This window comes from Podarcis filfolensis (genome assembly GCF_964270895.1).
Source record: "Podarcis filfolensis genome assembly, chromosome: 9".
Classification (NCBI taxonomy): Eukaryota; Metazoa; Chordata; class Lepidosauria; order Squamata; family Lacertidae; genus Podarcis; species Podarcis filfolensis.
Genome location: NC_139610.1, coordinates 42,857,043 through 42,875,536, shown reverse-complemented (window position 1 = coordinate 42,875,536; position 18,494 = coordinate 42,857,043). Strand labels below are relative to the sequence as shown.

Sequence of the window (18,494 nt, the reverse complement as noted above, 5' to 3'; positions counted from 1 at the left end):
CCCCACCTCTGTGCCCAGCAGACTTTCAGAACAGACTGAATTCCCACCTCTCTTCTGCCAAACTCCAGCAGACTTGTTTGACTGCATTAATTTATATTGCAGGCTAGTGACTTTTGTGAGCTCATTTACAAAAAGGTGCACTATTTTATTATTATTATTATTATTATTATTATTATTATTATTATTATTATTATCCAGATTTGGTTAAATTGTGTAAAATAGTTGCCTATTTATTTCCTGAGCCAAATTCAGTGTTAGGGACTTGCTTCTACAGATCGAGATAGCTTAGGAGTCAAATACTCAAAGGAACACCTCTCCCTTTACCAGCCTAACCATGACTTGAAATTTTCTAAGGGAGTTGACTCTTTTCCACATCTCATTGTTAGGGAAAGTGCATGATGTGGTGATACAAGAGATGGCCTTCTTGGTGGCGGTGCCCTCCCATTAGCAGTATGCCAGGTGCTGACATTGCTATCACTTTGGCACCTGGTCAAAACTTGTCTATTGGTGCAGGTGTTTTAAGAGCTTTACTCTTTGACCAGCTCTGCTGCAGTGTGTTTTGTTTTTAGCAGATTCTATTCTGATTGTTTTATTGTTATGTTTATATAATGTACTGCACACCCTGCTCTGGGATCTATATAAATGAATGGCAGGCCATAAATATTTTAAGGAACAACATAAATAAAATATTGTTGTGGCTTTTGACTAAACCTCTCCCCCCACCCCTGCCCCAATCCACTGTAGCAATGAATCCCACAGATCAAGCAGCCTCTCCCCTCAAATTTTATATATAAACATTTTTCCCTTTCAGGTTACTGGATCAACTAGATAAACTTCTTCTTGTCTCAGTGCAAGTGCTATGAATTATCACGCCCTAATGTTTTGTTTTATGCTGCACCCAATCAATTTTCTGACTGCTCCGTTCCACACAGCAATTCTAGCCCTCTAATCCTGCCGACTCCTAAAAGGCTCTTCTTCCTGAACTTCACGGCCACTGTGGCGTTAAATGCACAGCCAGAATCTGGGTCTACCTTTCCTCCCCAAAGGCTAGCGTTTAATAATTAATACAATGGCCTCCGATTCCACATTCTGAATTGAACATATGGGAAGCCTCATTCAGACCTCCTCACAAGTTTTAATTTTCCTCAGCATAAAGTATTCCCTGTGCATACAGAGCTCCCAAATAAGAACAGCCATTGTTTATTTGTTTGTTTAAAACATTTTACCTTGCTCTTTTGCCAAGAAAGACTCCTGGAGTGGATTACAATATCCATAATAAGGCAGCCTTTTCATTCATGACACAAAAGGAAAAAAGGATGGCGATAGGGGAGACACACCAGCTCAATAACCAGCTCGAAGTTACAGTTTCAAAACCCTTCTCCCCAACATCCAGAGCATGCAAACATGCAGTTGTCTCCTACATTCTGAAACCGTCATTGCATCAGCATAAAAATTACTGGTTTTATTTCCTGAAGCATCCACCGAGTTGGGTGCTTTACTCAGTTTACAAATAAGAGCAAATCTTTATGGCATCACTGTCACCACTAAGAAGTGATTTAGCAGTACCAGAGAGTGCTAAATACGGTGGTGACTAAACAAAATTTAAAAAAAATTCTTCCAGTAGAGACCAACTAAGTTTGTTACTGGTAGGGAGGAAGGCAGGGAGACTAACAGTAGGGGGAGCCAAAGTCAATGACAGGCCTAGCCAACTAATTCTGCTTTTGTTGCCATACTTTTTCATATCGAGTTCAACATGGGCATTGGTCAGGTTACATTCACACCATACTTTTTAAGCGCTATGATTCTCCTAAACAGTAATGGCTTCCCCCAGAGAATTCTGGGAGCTCTCGTTAGTTAAGGCACTGGAAGATGGTAGGGCACCTCTATTCCCCTTCCAGAGCTACAATTCGATGGGTGGTTTAACAATCCCTCTTCTGGGAATTGAAGCTCTGTAAGAAGAACAGGGGTCTTCTACCAACTCTCAACACTCTTAAACTACAGCTCCCAGAAATCTTTGGGGGGAAACCACAACTATTTGAAGTGGCATCATACTGCTTTAAATGTATGAATGCAGTCTTAGATTAAAGAGGAGGAAGCCGACAGTCAGTGCCACCCCATTAACTGATAGTAAGTTAGAAGGCAGGCAGATGGAGGCTCACTGGGGCAGACTGAGTTTGGTGCGGCAGGACCCCATTCATCCTAATGGACCAGACTCCACTGCAGATAGAAGGTTCTCCAGGAACCCAGAAAAATGCAGAGAAGAGGTCTAAGCAGAGTGTGGTTTTATTAGAACAACTTTGGCATCAAAGCAAGACTCAAAGCAAGGCCTACCAAAACCTTTCATGGCTGTCAGGCAGGAAGTGAGAACTTGAGTCCTAAGCAAAACCTGGGCTTGGAATGGCTCCAGATTCTGGTATGCTAGACTGGATAGAACAGGGGTCAGCAACCTTTTTCAGCAGTGGGCCGGTCCACTGTCCCTCAGACCTTGTGGGGGGCCGGACTATTTTTTTTTAATAAAAAAAGAACAAATTCCTATGCCCCACAAATAACCCAGAGATGAATTTTAAATAAAAGCACACATTCTACTCATGTAAAAACATGCTGATTCCCGGACCGTCCGCAGGCCGGATTGAGAAGGCAATTGGGCCAGATCCAGCCCCTGGGCCTTAGTTTGCCTACCCCTGGGCTAGAAGAACATGGACTGGGCTCTGTGCATATTGTGGAGATGATAAGAGAGCTTGCCATTGAGGCAGACAAGCCCCAATGTGGGCAAGAGTTCAGGGAATGTTGGGAAGGGAGTGTGTGTAATCTTCAGGCCCCCAGGAAATTGCAGAGAAGCAGAGTATTGCTTTATTAAAATAACTTTAGAAACAAGTACTCAGAGCAGGGGTTCAGTTCAAGGGTCTTGTTCCCTTGTAAGTAAAATTCCAGTGGGGCACATGCCTATGGTAGGCATGGATGCTCTTACTGGGTTTTTAAAAAAGCTCCCAGGACTCTTTTTGGTTAAAGAGTGGGGCAGAAGTACTTTTAAAGCAAACACACACATCCTGCTGCAGGCCCCAACACAGATGGAATGGCCAGGGGTGGGGAAAATGGGGCCACGCCTGCAATCTGCATCGCCCAAAACTGTTCATTTAAAACTCCACTGCAAGATTCCATTTTAACTTGCTACTGCCAGTGTTCCTTCAGCTGAACAGTCATTCAAAACATACAGCCTTAGGGAGATGTCTAATGTTACTCATACTCTGAGTACATCCACCGAAACCAAGAAAATCCACTGCTTTCAGTGGGCCTACTCCAAATATGACTTAATTGGATGTCACCTTTAGTTTCTGTGTTAATTACCAACTTTCTCCATCTATTTCCCTTCTGCCCACCCAGAAGCACTGCAATGTGTTTTAAAGACATGAAAATACCTAATAAAAAACAGAAAAATGTGATAAACAAGTATAAGACTTAGGAATAAAACAAGGGAAAGCAAAAGCCCTTTCCCCAACCCTACTTCATGCTGAAGCTGAACCAGAAGAGAAACTATGTGAGCCACGTTAACCAAATAATTTTTTTTAAAAAGCCCTGCAATTAAAGTGTTACAGTTCCTTTAAATCCCAGAACAAACGGTGCTGCTGCTCATGATCCTGGAGGATGCAGCGCAATAATTGTCACTTAGCCACTTAACTCCCTGCTGCATGGCTCAGTCACTCATTGTGGTTTATCTCTCAGCCAATTACTGCTGTCATTTGCATTTCAATGTGTACCATCAGGAGCCAGGGCAGAGGCAACAGCAGAACAGGAAATGGAAGCGCAGCAACTGGTTATTTGGGTTTGATTCAGACAACAATTTTGTGATTGGGGGACAGAGGTTTGCTCTCTAGAAATGAATTTGCCTTTGTTGTGCCTCCAGCTTCCTTTCAGGCAGTCTCTGGGGTTGCCGGACAAAACGGCAGTCAAATTTGTGGCGGAATGAAGCAATACAGGTTAAGTTTAGCTGTAAACCTGCTGAAGCCAATGGAAAATCATCTAAGGCTACAAATCCAAGGCACATTTTCATGGTAGTAAAACCCACTGAACTCAGTGGGATTTACTTCAAAGTAGGCATGCATAAGATTGCCCTGGAAGACTGAAGTAGTTGAAAACTGTTCTCAAATAAAAATAAAATGATGGACTGCATATTCACATTACATTATGCTCATATCTTCCTTACAATGAGCTCAGGGTAGTGTACAAGACAATGTCGTGTCTCAACAACCCCATGAAATATGTTGGGCTGAGAGGGAGTGACCTGCCATGGTCACTCAATGAATTTCATGGCCAAGTGTCTCCTCTGCCCAAGTCCAAAAAACTAACTTCTACACAGGCTCATGCTTATTTATTTCATAAAATTTATACAGTATGCTGCTTGATTATAGGAAACCCCACATACTTGGGGAGCAATTTATGATAGGACAGTGCTTTCATTCCTCTTTGTGTATTGTCATTCAACATTTAAATTGAATTTTTTTCGTTATATGAGCCTATTTCTCTTTTTATTTAAGTAATTTAAATGTAAGATTTTGTTTGCTTTGTACTTTTAAATGTGCAAGCTGAAATTCACGCTAGCCCACTAGGCACAAATATAACCTGGAACACTGCTCTTAAAGCTTCTGCATTCACAAGGTAGCACACAGCTAAAATTTACTGCCAAATTCCAGACATCTCTGTAAACAGCCCAGATGATTCACAATATTTAGTGTTTAGGGACCAGATTCTTCTTTTACCTAGTTGACAGAAGGAACATTAATCTTCTCCTGCATCTATCAGCAAGCTCACAATGACATTCCATCACGATGTGGTCTAGCAGCAGCAAACCAAAGGGAAGGGAGGCACCCACCTATACTAGTGGCATTTCGATGTATTTTTCTCTGTTACAAAAAACAAACAAATTGGCTATCCAATTTCTGCAGTCAACATGAACCAGGTGCTATACAGAACCATCCAATTTAATGGTATCGGGTCCATTTCTTTGACTCGGTTCATTAATGATTAGGACAATTCATTCCGAGATACAGGTAGTATTAATAATCACAAGTGGAATATTTGCAAAACACTGATGAAGAGCAAAATAAAATTTCCCTACAGAAAATACGACTGGAAACTGGTCTTGCATCAGCTTAATGCAATCGCGGAAAAGTGTTACGCTCAACTGACTGCAGATACAAAATCCAACAAAAAATATATCTAAAAGAAAAATCTGATAGAAAAACATGGATGACTACAGTTCCCTTCCTTGTGCCACATCCACTTGTTCTAAATAAGAAAGAAAAAAAGGAAGCTGTCTTATTCTAGGTCACACAATTTGTCCACCTAGCTCAGTGGGTAGAGCGTGAGACTCTGAATCTCAGGGCTGTGGGTTCAAGTCCCTTGTTGGGCAAAAGATTCCTACACTACAGGGGGGCTGGACTAGATAACCCTTGTGGTCCCTTCCAACTGTGACTGACAGCAGCTCCCTGGGCATTAGGGAGTGTCTCTCATCACTTGTTACCTGGACATTTTAAACTGGAAATACCAGGGATTGAATCTGCATGCAAAGTGTGTACTATTCCACTGAGGGATCCCACCCAGTTAACCCTGACACCGTGACACAAAGTGTCCAGAAAGAATAAAGCCTAAAAAAGCAAGCAGCTCGTGTGTGAAAATCAGTTAACTGAACGCCAATACAAAACAGCAATCTTTTCCTGCAGCTTTTTATTAAGATTGGAAAACGTAGATTCAAACCATCAGCTCCCCTCCCCCTGCAACCAAGTATATTGTTTTAGAGAGTCATGAAGACCCAGGCAAAACTCTGGATTGCCCACAGGCGAAGTTACAGAGTCACTCAGTCACATCTCTCCAGACCACCCTGTTTCTATTTTAGTCCTACCTCTTAGAGAGTGTCACAGTTAACAGGAAAAAAGGTCATGTGCAAATCTTGTTCAAGCATAGAATCTATGAATTCATGGTCCTGGACTCCTGTCCCAAGGTAACATACCCAATGGGCTGTTCCACCAGGAATACCAAAAGCAGAAATAGAAGCTTTATACTTTTTTAAAGGGTATAATATAAAGAGCCCTACTAGATCACTCCAAAGGCCAATTTAGTCCAGCATCCCATAGCCCACAGTGGGCAGCCAGATGTCTATGGGAAGCCCACAATGATGGCTCTGCTCAAAAATCCTAGAACTGTATTGTGAACCTGCTTAAGTTTCTAATGGTCTTCAAAGACAGCCCCACATACAGGGTGTTGCCATAACACAGTCTTGACATGACCACAGTCAGATCTGCCTTTGCTAAAAAACCAGGCACAGCTGACTCACTAGCCCAAACTGGGTAAAAGCACTCCTGGCCACCAGTTGTTGGTGATCCCCCCCACCTTTTCCAAAATCTGAGCCCAGCAAGCAGCTGGTTCTCAAGTCCAGAATCTAACAACACAGTGCACTGTCATCGCTGGCACTGTCTGCAAAAAGCAGGCTGCCTCCATCAGGCAGAAGGGAAATGCAGAGTGCTTGAGGTGTAAGAATAGGTGAACTTGCTTCTACAAGTTATGTATGTGCACATCTAATTGCTTCTGTCTCTGAGTAGCATGTTTGTCTGTGGTAGGGCGTGAGAGGGTAGAGCAGTGCAAACACTAGAAAATTATTACTTGCTTTCAGGCCTAGTACTATTCAAAAATAGCAATATTCAGGGCACTTTCCATTAGAAATGTCTCCAAGACCCACAGCTCTCTAGCCTGGACTTTACCATGCTCCCCTGACTATTCCAGCTGAAGGAGAATGGCAACATCTAGCAATTGTTAGCTACAGCCGCTTCCATAATATTCGCAACTGCAAATTACTAATGCTTCCAAGTAGGACACAGAGCCTGTGTATCCAGATCGGCCGGTCTCTCTAAAAGAAACACACCAAAAACCTGAAAAACAAACTTCCCAATTTCACTTCTAACCTGACCTCAGCTACTCTGAAATGCACAGCTAGATGAGGCAGAAACATGACCTACTAAGTGAGGAGTACAAAGAAAAAAGACCTAAGCAGCTTGAACAAGAGCCTGGAATGAAGATGGGAGGGAGAAAGAATGCAGGAATCATGCTAGGTGAATTTGCTGACCTTCAGAGGTTATGACAGTAACAGAGTGACATAACATGGGCTGCAGCCAAAAACAGCACAGGCAGCCTTGAGAATACTCCAAGCAATCATGCTGCTTTTGTTAATACGCCTCAGTCCAAACTGGTCACACTGCTTCGCTTTTCCCAGAACACATAAAGCAGAGCAGAGGCAGCACAAAGGGCACCATACCAAGCTAGCTTCTGTTTAAGCATATAGAACACGTCACGGACACACTTACGGGCATGATTCATACATGAATATGCCGGAATAACCACTGTGGATTTAGGTCTATAAGGCTAAGCTGGGGTGCTGGGTTCCTAATGCAACAAAACAGAAAATGGCAGCAAGAAAATGGCCTGCCACCTAACTCACTGGCTTAATCATCTGGAGCCGTTCACTCTGCTGGTGGCTGTTTTGTGGGGCACATGTACCACTTCCTCTTGATTGTGCAGGTTGCTGAGGTGGGAGGGAGAGAAAATGGCGGGTGTAGGGAGTACAATTAGTAGGGAGTACAATTAGTTCAGTAGTGTGTTTAGGTATGGGAAATGAAGGTTTAAATGCCTCACTTGGTCATGACACTTAATGGTTGTCCTGAAGCAAATCACCACAGCCAATATTACAGAATTGTTGTAAGGATAAAGGAAAATGAGAAAGCTCTTTCACAGAAAGGATACTAGGAAGAATAAAAAATGGCCATTCTTGCCCTCTCAATGCCCCCTCAAGAAATGAGAGGGTTGCCAACCCATGGCGCCCACGTTTACCTACAGTGAAAACCCCAGGCAGTGGGCCTGGACTATTTCTTTAAAAAAAAGAATGAAGGTTCAAGGTATGCCTCTAACATTCCTGAAAGAAAATTATGAAGCAAAGTGTTCAGGTTCTGATCTAAGTGATTTCTGTGAAATGAGTGAAGTTAGCTACTCCCACCAGTCAGTGTTTTCAGCCAATGAGTGATTGATAAATGTTGTTTAGACACCAAGCTACAGGAATCACTGTGGTCCCAATGGGATATAAATGCAGTAAATAAGCTTCCCACTTAGCTGCTTAAGAAAGCTGGAGGGGCCAGCCAAGTGGAGATGTCAGTCACCATCCTGGCATCTAGGGATCTCCACATGGTCGCAACTGGACCCACACCAGTCACAAAACGCGTGTGATGCCTGGCTCGTTTCTAGCACTGTCTGAAGCCCGCCACACATGCCCTCTTCCTTGTCACAACAGAATAGAGATAAGAGGGGCAATTGTGTGAGCCCCCTACAATATGATAGATAGGATATTTTATATTCACAAAGTATGGTTGTGGAACAGGCAAGTACAAGTTTGCAGTCTGCACAGCTGTCTTCACTATTTCCCAGTCAGCTTGGAGTATTATATCATTGTTTTGTTTCATGCTGAATGTTATTTTGCTGAATGATCACTGGCTCTGGGGATCTAAGCCCTGCTCTTACCTAGGAATGTCATGCTGATAATGAAGAGCAGTATGCCAAAGGATACAGTCACAAGGAGGCATCTTTGGCAGAGGAAAGACTGCAGGAGTAGTGCCTTTCATACAAAATGAACTGAAGCTGGCAAGATCACACTGAACTCTGCTCTGCCTCAGAGACCATGAAATAAGTAGATGTTAGCAATGGAGTTCAGCTGAACATACAAGAGGTGACTAAATTAAATATATATGCCCTTAAAACTAGAAACCTGGGAACTTGCATCCAGTGGATCAACCGATCTGGCAATTATGCAGAAAGAGGGGGCTTGTCAGGTGGAAAGTGTCAATAAGCCATTTTATCACAGATGCAACCCAGCTAACCTGCACTATGGGGAGCATACACTAAGCATAGTGAAGGGCTTGGAACTTTTTATAGATATTTGGTTAAAATGTGTTGCTACAGACATCTTCCCCAATCTGGAGCCCTCATATGTTGCTGGACTATTTTTAGGAAATAAAAAATAATTTCTCAAGCTGAAGAGAGATACAAGTATTTCACTGACCCAGAACCTGCACTATTCTCGCTACAGCAGTGGTGGAAAGCCTGTGGCCCTCAACATATTGTTGTGCCTACTCCCACCAGCCCCAGCCAGCATGGCCAACAGTCAAGGATGAGTTGCAGTCTAACCCCAGTGTTAGAGAAATAGTATGTGTGTGTTATAAAACCTCAGGGTCGTCTGCCAATATTGAGGTGTTGCATCAATGGGAAAGAAACTGCTTTTTTGTTTAATGGAATTCTCTCACCAAGGCTATCGAGAGAATAATTCTGATAAACTCCTGTGACACTATATTTTAAGTTTTGGAAACAGAACTTGCTCCCTCCACGTCAATTAATTTTATGTTACATTTGGTAATTTGGAGCAAATAAGTGTCTCATATGATATAGTGACTAAAGACCTGCATCCGAAAATCTAACTGGCTATTAAAACCAATGTGCAAAATTCAATGACTTACCATCCAATATTTGGGGAGTCTAATAACCCTTTACGCTCCCTGACTCACAATTTTCCACTCACCTTGCTCCTCCAATATCTTCTCTCTCAACCCAGTAAAGTTGAGCTGAATTTTTTCAGAAGACTTTCATCTAAGATTTTTCTTTCTCTCACTGCTTACCCCTCTCCCCAAAAAACAATCTATTTGCAGAACTTTCGGGGGCATTGTGGAGAATGCAAAATGGCGTCCAGGCTGCTAACACAGTCACTGCCGCCGCCATTTGCGGTGGCAGCAAAATAACAAAACTTCAGGAAAAAATAAACTGCGCTACTACCACTGCTAGTTCCACATCCTGAGAAACTAGGTGAAATGTTCTGCTGCCCACAAACAGGATGGGCAGTTACAAGAGGCCATTTGCATACAGCTGTAACCTTTAAGCCTTTCTGAGGTTCTCTCCTCCCAGCCTTCACTATTCCTCTGTAACCCAGAGCTAACAGGCAATCAGTTATTAACCTGTTACAGTTGTACCTCGGGTTAAGAACTTAATTCATTCTGGAGGTCCGTTCTTAACCTGAAACTGTTCTTAACCTGAAGCACCACTTTAGCTAATGGGGCCTCCCACTACTGCCGCGCTGCTGTTGCATGATTTCTGTTCTCATCCTGAAGCAAAGTTCTTAACCCGAGGTACTATTTCTGGGTTAGTGGAGTCTGTAGCCTGAAGCATCTGTAACCCAAGGTACCACTGTATATACAAAAGTTCTACATACACTTTGTTCCTATAAAGCGTCATGCATGGATAACGTGTCAGGTATAGATACAGAAAACTTGATCTAAAAACAAAACAGAACATGGTGATAAACCTTACAATTAATTATTTGTAAACAAGCTAAAAAGAGGAGAGTAAGGAAATATGGAGAGAGCATCCACAGTCATGTACTTGAATCAATTTCTAGTGTGGCAGGAAACCACTCACATGCAAATACAGACAACTCTTCCAAGGGAGACATGCATCCTGACGGTAGCTGACTTTATTGTAACAGGAAGCCTCCCCCTTCCCATTATGCACTATTGGATTGTCTGAGGCAGACACTAACAGCAGCTTTTGCTCTCCTGCAAGGAGCTACAGGCTGCCAATTACAGGAACACAATATGTACAGTTGATGCAATGAAAAAAAATTGGAGGACGCATCAACCTCTGGCAACAACACAAATATTTTCATTCAAATGATTGAAAGGAACCAAGACCTCACCCAAAATAATAAAAGCACGCAAGGTTCCCCCCCCAAGCCTAAGATACAGCTTTTAAACAAAATAATTCCAATATTGGCTTTTTTAAAATGGCTTGTTATCAATTGTGCTGCAACTGCATCTGTCATTACAAAAGCTCTTTACCAGTGTTAATGTTTAACTGAATGTTTACCAGTTAATTAGCACTTGTAAGGTAACATTGTGTACCAAAAAAAAAGCAGAGGGCAGTGCAAATTTAGCTCCTTTCCTTCCCATTCTTTGTAGCTATTTTGTTTTTATGGGTAAAAATGTTTATGAGACACAGACCACCTTATACTTTCCTAACAGCCTACAAACACAGAATAGGTCCTACCTGACAAAGCACTACAAGAGAAAACTAACAAAAGGCTAAGCTGGAAGCGTGATCTGCAGACGGTAGAGGCCGACCCCAGCAACGCAAATGCACAAAACTGTGGAGGTCTGTGATTATGCTGTGAACTGCAACCTTGGCTGGGAAGCTGTATCACTTTGAAATATGTTATTGGTATTGTCCATCTCCTCCCCCCACCCCACTCTGCATGAGCACAGATGGTCAAACCTCACAGCTAACCCTGTGCCATGGATAATGAGGTAATAACTTTGCTCAGGCAACAGCCCCTCTGGTTCCTACAGCCATTAACATCCAAAGAGCATCGATCTGCCACATGCCAGAAACAGAATGTGTCTTCACCAGCTAAACCATCCTGTTGGTAAGAAAATGGAGCTGAATAACTGTGCCATTTTAACTGCTTAGAAGCTGAGCATATAGATTGCTGCATCACAATGACACAAGCCGTCTTACCTTTGAAATACAAAAAGCACAAATATATGCACCGAAACTCAAGCATGAGAATCACAGTCTACGAATGCAACAAAGAGTATTCCCATTGCCAATTTGCCTCACAAGGGGTACTTGAAAACAAAACCAGAAAACATCACACTTGAAAAGAGCCAAGACAGAAACAAGAAGAAAATGAACCCCGGCCTACCTGGCAGCAAGTCAGTATGTCAAATCCAAAGTCTAACATTTGAGAGTCAGTCCACACAAGCAAAGTCCAAAGGTCAGGAAATGCAGTCGAGGGTCACTCAAAGTAGCCAAGTCTGAAGTCCGCCAGTCAGAATACAGTCCAGAGTCAAACCCAAAGGACAGTCCTTTAGAAGTCTAGGAACGTAGATGCCAATGTCCCTCAACATGGGCAGTTGAGCAGACACAGCACCTCAGCTCTGCTTTCTTTCTGTACTCTGCATTCTGATTGCAGCATCTGGGCTTGACGAGGCATATGATCCTCACCTGCTCCTAGCCTACTCCAGCTGAGGAATCACACCCTTCCTCCCAGAGCTAGCGAGTCCCACCTGGCCAGCCAGGAAGCTGGGCTGTGGGCCCTTGCCTGCTACAGCTCCACTCCCACTGTTTGCTATACCTCAGAGCCTGCTGTGCTGGGTCCTGCTGCTCTGGTTTCTGTGCACTGACCTTCATCCCCCTCCCCATGCTCTATCACCCTGCAAGTACTTCCTTCCCCACACCCTGCTTGACCCAGTGTGTCCCAGTCCCAGCAACATCCCTCCCCGGGATTCTCTTCCTCCTCCCAGTCATCCTGCCCGTTCTTGGCAGATGGTTGGAAGGAGAGGAACCAAGAGGCCCCTGGGTGATGTGAGAACAGGCTAAGGAAAGAAGGGAATCATGAGAGGAGGCCAGAGAGAAAGCAGGTGACGGCTCTTTCCCTGCTTCTGTGAAGTCACAGAACGTTCCAAGGAAGAAGCCTGACACAGAACCCAGACCACAAAAGGAGCACTGTGAACTCTCTGTGGTACTAAACATCAGTCGGCGCAGGATGTCAGGGCAGAACTCCAGGATCCCTCTCAGCGGAAAGAGCAGGTGGGTGGGGGTGTCCCTAAACACAGCGGGGCTAGCTTACCACATGTTGACGCAATTAAAGTAATGTGCAACATCTAAAGAGGGGTCTGCCTTAAGACCAGTGAGTGCAGACTAAATTTATCTAATTGCACCACTGACTAAATTTAAGGGGACAGGGAGTAACTTGAAAGCAAGCAAGTGTCAACCACTAGTGAGATGTGCATTTGTAGAAAGATGAAGGGCTGAATTGAAAGAATACCCTTCTGCACATTTCTTTTGGCACGCTTCCAGAAGCAATTCTGCAATTACCACTTCTTCCCAATCAGTTGATGGGAAAACAGGGACAATTTCCGGAGCTCCCTAAAAATGCAGTGCAAGGCATGATGAGAACAGACCTTCCCAAACTGGACAGTTTAACTTGGCTAAGGAATGCTCATTTTAGCTTTGATGGTTAAGCAGAGGTGGCTTTCCTTCTTCTTCAGAGCCTATTAGACCCACCAGAAAAGGGTATTCAGGGTGGGGGTGGCCAAAGGGTATATACCCAGGGAGGGTCAGTCTAACAGTATAATATGTTTCCTACACTAGGCTACAGTTATGGTTACATATTTCTATCTATCATTGTTTTTATAAATTGTAATAGTTCACAAAACGTGAGGGTTGAAACAAGTGAACCAAGAAGCCACAATTTTAGCAAAATTACAGAAGTCTATACCAAACCATTTAGTGAAAATCTCAGAAATGCAAGATGGAGATGGAACACTTATGAAGACTAAAGCTACCTAATATTCTCATTATGAGCCTTTGTCAAGAAAAGTAAAACTGTTAACAGGTCCACAAGCACAACTTAGGGTTCATTAGAAGATCTTAAGAGGCAAGTTAGTCATCCTTACCTCAAAGGGTACATAAAGATTGGTCTATAGGTAGACTCTTTGCCACCAAATTTGATAGTTAACCTATACAGTGGTACCTCGGGTTGCATACGCTTCAGGTTACATATGCTTCAGGTTACAGACTCCGCTAACCCAGAAATAGTACCTTAGGTTAAGAACTTTGCTTCAGGATGAGAACAGAAATCGTGCTCCGGCAGCGCGGCAGCACCAGGAGGCCCCATTAGCTAAAGTGGTGCTTCAGGTTAAGAACAGTTTCAGGTTAAGAACAGACCTCCGGAACAAATTAAGTACTTAACCCGAGGTACCACTGTATTAGCTATTGTGAGAATCAAGGGGTGGTATTTGTGGGGAAACATGAAAGCCAGTTGTGCAAGGAAGGGTGTAAGCAGGCTGTCCTAGCCTCCCACTTCCATTGCAGTATTTACGTAGGAGAACTAGGACAGGATAAAACAAAAATTACAGTTCAAGTGGAAGTTTCATGTCCTTGGTCTAACGACAGGCAGATCAAAGGAAGAGAACAGAATGAATCCAAATTATGTTTTAAGGTTCAAAAGGAGAACCCAAAAGGGTACCAGCCTGAAACAAAAACTAAGGAGCAGTCACAATGCCTCCAGTACCAATCAATAGGGAAACAGTGGAATATGAAGGAACTGATCACACTTTCACTGTCCAAAACACCCACCTCAATATTTCAAAATTATAGACTGGTTGAGGAGGTCTTCTATGTATTTTGGAAAGTTCCCTGTTCTCTATGCATTTGGACATCTCTAAAAACACTGTAACTAAATTTTGCATGATGTTTCCTGAGATAAAGGAAGTTTCATCTGTGTTTGGATATGATTAGACACCATTTTGAATCAAGATGGCAGACTGAACCTTTCAAAACTGCACTTTTTTGGTTTCTTGGAATTCCCAAGCAACACAGGGCATAAGGCTGCTAGTAAGCTATAAGGGTGCCTTAAATGAGTAGTACTGCATTATTTTATAATAAGTTTGAGTCCATGATCACTGATCTGTGTAAGCTGCTTCACACAACTAGCACAGCATGATGAGCATAACTCTGAGAGCTACCAGCGGAAGAATGGACCTTCCAGGCAAATGTTTGATAACAAAACATTACCCTTTAGCTGACTGAACTGGTAAGGATGAGTAATGGCAAAATGCTGTACTTGGCCTGGGTGTGTGTGAAAGGGGTAGTTTCTACTCAGCCACTGTCTCTCTCGCTCAGATAAGTAAACTAAAATGGGGATTACAACCATTTACCTCAAGACTGTTGTGAGGAGGAATGTTATAATTGCTGTACAACGCTCTGTAGGCTAAAAAGTGCCTTTATAAGATTACTGCTAATGAGTAACTAAAAGTATTGCTTTTAAGAAACATTTAAGAATCATAACTGAGGTTATGCACCTAGTACGAGTCTCTGAAATTTACTTTTAATCATCTATATTCAACCTGGTTCCCGCCCCACCCCTGCCAGTTATGTCTTAGCAGGGTCTCCATGCCCAGGTCTACCTACAACCATCTAGTGTTCATCAGAACTATATTTTAAAAAACTGCCGTGAACCTTTGAGGGTGGGTGAATTGATAGTGCTGGCAGCTGGAATGTATTTTCCTATGTTGCCTTCCATATAATTGTATCATCCAAACTTTTAGAAAGGGTCTAATAATTACACATATACACGATGCATATATTTGGTAGTGTCTTATACCCACTTTTTAAAAGCCATTTCTGCCCTTATGAAGAAAGATCTCTCTTAAGAACTATTTCTAAGCCACCTAAAGCTTGCTCGCTCTCTCTCTCTCTCTCTCTTACACTCTTACTTACACACACACACACACACACACACACACTTTTCTTAAGAGAGGCTAGCTTTCTTCCACCTGATCCGACAAACACTGCTGGCAATCCCCCCCTCCCCTCAATGCCTCTAACATATTTTCACTTAGCACCAGTTTGATGTATAAGATCTGACAGCCAGGCAGTTATAGGCCACCTGCATCACTGTCGCCATGACAACAGTGAAAGACAATCCATGATCCCATGCCCTGGTCACACGTTTCAATACAGCTTATCTGTCCAAAGCCACTGAGTCTAATGGAAGAGAGTAATTACAATCTTCCACTCATTGTCAAAATTCTCGCCATATAATTCTCTTCAAAATTATTTTATTCCTCTCATACGGCTGCTTTACACACACACAACCCTAAAAGAAATCCTCAGTGGGAGTGGTAAGGGATGGGGGAGGAGGAAGGAAAGGGAAAGTGGCAACTATAAATTGAAGCAGAATATTAGTGAACTGTCCCTTTACTGTGGTAAAGAACTGAGCTGAAACAGAAAGTGGTACTAGCCACCAGAAAGGATCAATCATGTTTTTACTTACCTACTCCTGTTCACACACCATCCCTTTGTACTATTTTGATTTCAAAATAAAAGGGATTCCTGGTGAACTTCCTGCCGTTACAAACTGAGCAGCCACAATCCCAGAAGGCAAAGCAACAGTGAGTAAACAGGCTGGTCTGTCCAAACACTCTGACAATTAGCAAAGGGGTCCAGAATCTGAGCGCCTGCGATTCTGCTGTGAGCCATGAAATCTCATTTTGAAGAATTATTCATTTCTAAGGTGGCTCCTGTGTGTTACAATAAAGCTCTTGAATGTGGAAGACCCAGATTCAGATCCCTACTCAGCCATGAAACTCATTGGGCAGCAGTGGCGTAGCGTGGGTTGTCAGCACCCGGGGCAAGGCAAGTAATTTGCGCCCCCTAACCCATGGATTTGCGCCCCCTAACCCATGGATTTGCGCCCCCTAACCCATGGATTTGCCCTAACCCCAGATGTTGCGCCCGGTGCGGCCGGCCCCCCCTGCACCCCCCATGCTACGCCACTGTTGGGCAGCCTTAGGCCAGCCACTGGGCTGGTTCCCATGTTACACCAAATCATGGCTGGATGCCACATAAATGAATAAGCTACAAGGACCCTCACCCTCACACTTTCCGCTCCTCACTGCATGCTCTGAAATTCCCTCTTCTTTCTTGGTTTGAGGAAAAACATAGTTTGTCATTTTATTCATGCCACCACACTATGGGTTATGCTCTCCAGAATGCAAACCAGAATTAACCTGTATTTGCTTCTAATTTCCAGTTTATGTTTTGCCTCAAACCAAGAAGGAAGATGAGGAGGGAATTATGGTGTGTAAGGAGAAGGAGGAGGCAAGCAGAAGGATCCTTCACGCAGCACCAAACAATGGTTTGGCATTACTATTGAACTAGTCTGCTATTCCTAAACTGGCTCACGGAGCTGCTGGGAAGGAAACATCAAAATAGAATACACTATAACTGACACAGAACTTTAACAGAATCTTGGGTACAGAGCAGGATTTTCCCATCCTATCACAATGTCACCAATTCATCCTCACTACTTACATATAAGTTAAGTGTTTCCACTGAGCAGCGCTGGCCAACCCATGAGGCAGACTGAAACAGCCATCTAGGGTGGCAGAACCTCAAGGGGCAATGTCCTCTGGGTACCCCATATGCCCCTGCCGCCACTACTGGGGTTGTGTGGCAGCTTCCCGTGCAACCTTGGAAAGCAAGGCTGGGGGGGGGCAGGGGGAGGCAATTTCCCATTTTACCTCAGCCAGCAAAACGGGATGGGCCACACCTGCCACTGAGACAAAGGTAATGGCCTCCAATCAACAAGACTAGGGGCCTTAATGCACCAATCTAAAGCCTCCTACTGAGTATTGGATCATCTACCCCCAAAGAAGCTCTACAACTTTGTCTCCCCTAAAAAAAGCTCAACATTTTTGCCCTGCACCCCCCAAAAACGGGGCTTTCCTCCTCCCTAAAGAAAGCTCAACAACTTTGACCTGAACACCAAAAAACAGGGCTTTCCTAAAAAAACTCAACAACTTTGACCTGAACCCCAATCATTGCCAGTTTTTAACTCTGTGAGTAGATCACAGTCTCTTGGGAGTTGGCCACGCCTGACCTATATTATTATTTGTCACAGGAATAAAATATATCTAGATCACAGTAAAAAGGCTAGGCATAGCTGTTCCCTCCCAGTGGTGTTCTGGTTGATTTACTTCCTCACGTGTAGCTGAATAGCTACCATTCAGTCTTATGGAGAAAAGCACAGTTTTGGGCCTGGGGATACAATTGTGGTGTGAGCACCTCCCACCCCTAATCTAGAAGGCCCAGCCTCCCCTGGTGGACCCTCTGGGGAAAGATGCAAATGCATTTCTGTGCCTGGGATCCCTGCAATATATGGACCTTCTTATCTCCTTGTCTCACCCTATAAATAAATTTCAGAAACTTCACTAGTTGGGGAACTGGACTGCATTGTGAGAAAATGTTTATGTGGATAAGATGTTTGGACAGGGAGAAGGAACAGTTCACTGACATTTTACCTGGCAAACCCTCTCAATAGTAATAATAATTTATTTATATGCTGCCCATCTGTCTGGGTTGCCCCAGTCTCGAGCAACACCCATGTTTATAGAGAATAAAACAAAAACAATTCTACACTTAGATACATTAGGCACCCGCACACAAGGTTCTCTTTCAATCCCAATTAATTGTTAAGTTGGGCTATGTTGTGATGTGTGACTCGTGCCCAATACCTTAATGCATCAGAAACAAAGGTCCACCTGAGGCCTCAATCAGCATAAGCGAGAAGCGATTGCTCTGCTGTTGACAGTATTACTTCCCCCTTCCCTCCTCCTGCGCCAAACAGCACAACATCATTTATCTGTCAAAATTCCCATGCCCAAATTCCTTCATCCACAGTGAGCTACGTGACTCGAATCCATAAAACGTCTCCTTTACATGCGATGTAAAAGGAGTGCAGGAATGAGAGAACATTTTCTCTGAAAACATTTTACAGGTAGCAAAGTAACCTCAGGACGCAAAGGTCCTTATTTCTGCAGCGTGGTGTTTATTATATTGTAATCTATCAT

The 18,494-nt window shown here is 43.4% G+C and overlaps 1 protein-coding gene across 4 annotated transcripts in view; it reads right to left on the bottom strand.

The window, feature by feature from the left end:
- The window catches only part of MAML3 (mastermind like transcriptional coactivator 3), a 270,375-nt gene that overhangs the window by 229,556 nt on the left and 22,325 nt on the right, over nucleotides 1-18,494 (bottom strand). The window contains exons 1-2 of one of the 4 annotated variants that reach the window (XM_083571049.1): nucleotides 11,780-12,549; nucleotides 7,487-7,570 (exon numbers count right to left, since the gene is read on the bottom strand). The exons of 2 other annotated variants lie outside the window; for them this stretch is intronic. In XM_083571049.1, the coding sequence (XP_083427175.1) occupies nucleotides 7,487-7,570; nucleotides 11,780-11,818 (123 nt within the window). In that variant the 5' untranslated portion in view covers nucleotides 11,819-12,549. Of the gene's footprint in view, nucleotides 1-7,486; nucleotides 7,571-11,779; nucleotides 12,550-18,494 lie in introns of those variants that run through there. One more of the 4 variants, XM_083571050.1, reaches the window with a different exon arrangement.